General features: G+C 70.0%; 1 protein-coding gene across 1 annotated transcript; it reads right to left on the bottom strand.

Moving 5' to 3' along the window:
• Window positions 1-3: 3 nt before the first annotated feature.
• On the bottom strand, window positions 4-2,286 carry LOC106899899 (putative cell agglutination protein 1742.01; the record flags this gene model as incomplete). The annotated part of the gene is made up of 2 exons (XM_014961838.1): window positions 287-2,286; window positions 4-235 (listed from the first exon to the last, which is right to left on the bottom strand). Coding segments are annotated over exons 1-2 (1,954 nt in total), but the record flags the coding sequence as incomplete, so codon positions are not given.
• Between the last annotated feature and the right edge of the window lie 6 nt (window positions 2,287-2,292).

The following is a 2,292-nucleotide window of genomic DNA, read 5'->3' as shown; positions in this document are numbered from 1 at the left end:
CGCCTTTAGGGGGCGGGGCCGGGGCGGGGCCGGTGGCCACGGGGGCGACGTCACTGGCCACGGAGGGGGCGGGGGTGGCCCCAGTAGCTCCAGAGTTGATACTGGGGACACTGGTGGCCACTTTGGGGACGGTGGTGGCCACATCGGAGACGGTGGTGGCCACTTTGGGGTCGTTGGTGGCCACAGCGGTGGCCCCAGTAGCTCCAGCGTTGACACTGGTGACACTGGTGGCCACTTCGGGGACGGTGGTGGCCACGGAGTTGACACTGGTGACACTGGTGGCCACTTTGGGGACGTTGGTGGCCACATCAGAGACGTTGGTGGCCACGGGGGTGGCTCCAGAGTTGATACTGGTCATACTGGTGGCCACAGCAGAGACGTTGGTGGCCACTTTGGGGACGTTGGTGGCCACATCAGAGACGTTGGTGGCCACGGGGGTGGCACCAGTAGCTCCAGCATTGACACTGGTCATACTGGTGGCCACATTGGGGACGTTGGTGGCCACGGCGGTGGCCCCAGTAGCTCCAGCGTTGATACTGGTGACACTGGTGGCCACAGCGCGGACGGTGGTGGCCACAGCAGGGAGGTTGGTGGCCACAGCGGGGACGTTGGTGGCCACGGAGGTGGCACCGGTAGCTCCAGCGTTGATACTGGTGACACTGGTGGCCACGGTGGGGACGCTGGTGGCCACCGCAGAGAGGTTGGTGGCCCTGGGGCCACTGGTCAAACTGGTGGCCACGGTGGGGACGTTGGTGGCCTTGGGAGCGACGGCGACGCTGGTGGCCACTGGGGTGACGCTGGTGGCCACGGTGGCTGCAGGGGTGGCCTTGGGAGCGCTGGTGGCCACGGAGGGGACACTGGTGGCCACGGGGGTGACGGTGACACCGGCCGGAGCGGTGGCCTTAACGCTGGTGGCCACGGAGGGGACACTGGTGGCCACAGCGCGGACGGTGGTGGCCACAGCAGGGAGGTTGGTGGCCACAGCGGGGACGTTGGTGGCCACGGAGGTGGCACCGGTAGCTCCAGCGTTGATACTGGTGACACTGGTGGCCACGGTGGGGACGCTGGTGGCCACCGCAGAGAGGTTGGTGGCCCTGGGGCCACTGGTCAAACTGGTGGCCACGGTGGGGACGTTGGTGGCCTTGGGAGCGACGGCGACGCTGGTGGCCACTGGGGTGACGCTGGTGGCCACGGTGGCTGCAGGGGTGGCCTTGGGAGCGCTGGTGGCCACGGAGGGGACACTGGTGGCCACGGGGGTGGCGTTGGTAGCCCTGGGGCCATCCCTGGGACCAGTCACAGCGGTGGCCACCGCAGGGGGGATGGTGGCCACGCTGGCCTTGGGGGTGACGTTGGTGGCCACGCTGGCCTTGGTGGCCCCCATGGCAGCAGTGATGGCCCCCGGGGTGAGGTTGGTGGCCACGGGGGGCTTGGTGGCCCCTGGGGTGACGACGGTGGCCACGGTGGCCCCTGGGGTGCTGATGGTGGCCACGGTGGCCCCTCCGATGGCTTTGGTGGCCCCGGGGGTGACAGAATCCACGGCGGCCTTGGGGACGATGTTGGTGGCCACGGGGGTGACGTTGGTGGCCACGGGGGCCTTAGTGGCCCCTACGGTGGCCCCCGAGGGCCCAGAGTCCACGGTGACCTTGGTGGCCACGGGGGTGACAAGCGTGGTGGCCCCCACGGGGGCTTTGGTGGCCCCGGGGGTGACAACAGTGGCCCCCGGGGTGGCTTTGGTGGCCACTGGGGTGACAGAGTCCACGGCGACCCCTGCGGTGGCTTTGGTGGCCACTGGGGTGAGGGTGGTGGCCACGGTGGCGTTGGTGGCCCCCAGGGTGGCGTTGGTGGCCACGGTGGCTTTGGTGGCCCCTGGGGTGACAACGGTGGCCACGGTGGAGTTAGTAGCCCCCACGGAGACGTTGGTGGCCCCCGGGGTGACAACGGTGGCCACGGAGACGTTGGTGGCCCCCGGGGTGGCGTTGGTGGCCACGGAGACGTTGGTGGCCCCCATGGAGACGTTGGTGGCCACGGAGACGTTGGTGGCCCCCGGGGTGACGTTGGTGGCCCCCGGGGTGCCAGCGACAGCGGTGGCCTTGGGGGTGACATTAGTGGCCACGGGGGCGCCGCTGGTGGCCACGGGGGCGCCGCCGTCCACGGTGGCCTTGGGGGTGACGTTAGTAGCCACAGGGGTGACGTTAGTAGCCCGGGGGGCGCCGCCGGTAGCCACAGCGACCTTGGTGGCCCCCGGGGTGGCCGGGGGGGCCTTGGTGAGGTTGGTGGCCACAGGGGAGGGGC

The sequence above is a fragment of the Calidris pugnax genome, unplaced genomic scaffold, assembly GCF_001431845.1.
Source record: "Calidris pugnax isolate Ruff unplaced genomic scaffold, ASM143184v1 scaffold1013, whole genome shotgun sequence".
NCBI classification, from domain to species: Eukaryota; Metazoa; Chordata; class Aves; order Charadriiformes; family Scolopacidae; genus Calidris; species Calidris pugnax.
Note: the sequence above shows the minus strand (reverse complement) of the source record. Positions and strands in the feature narration are given on the sequence as shown.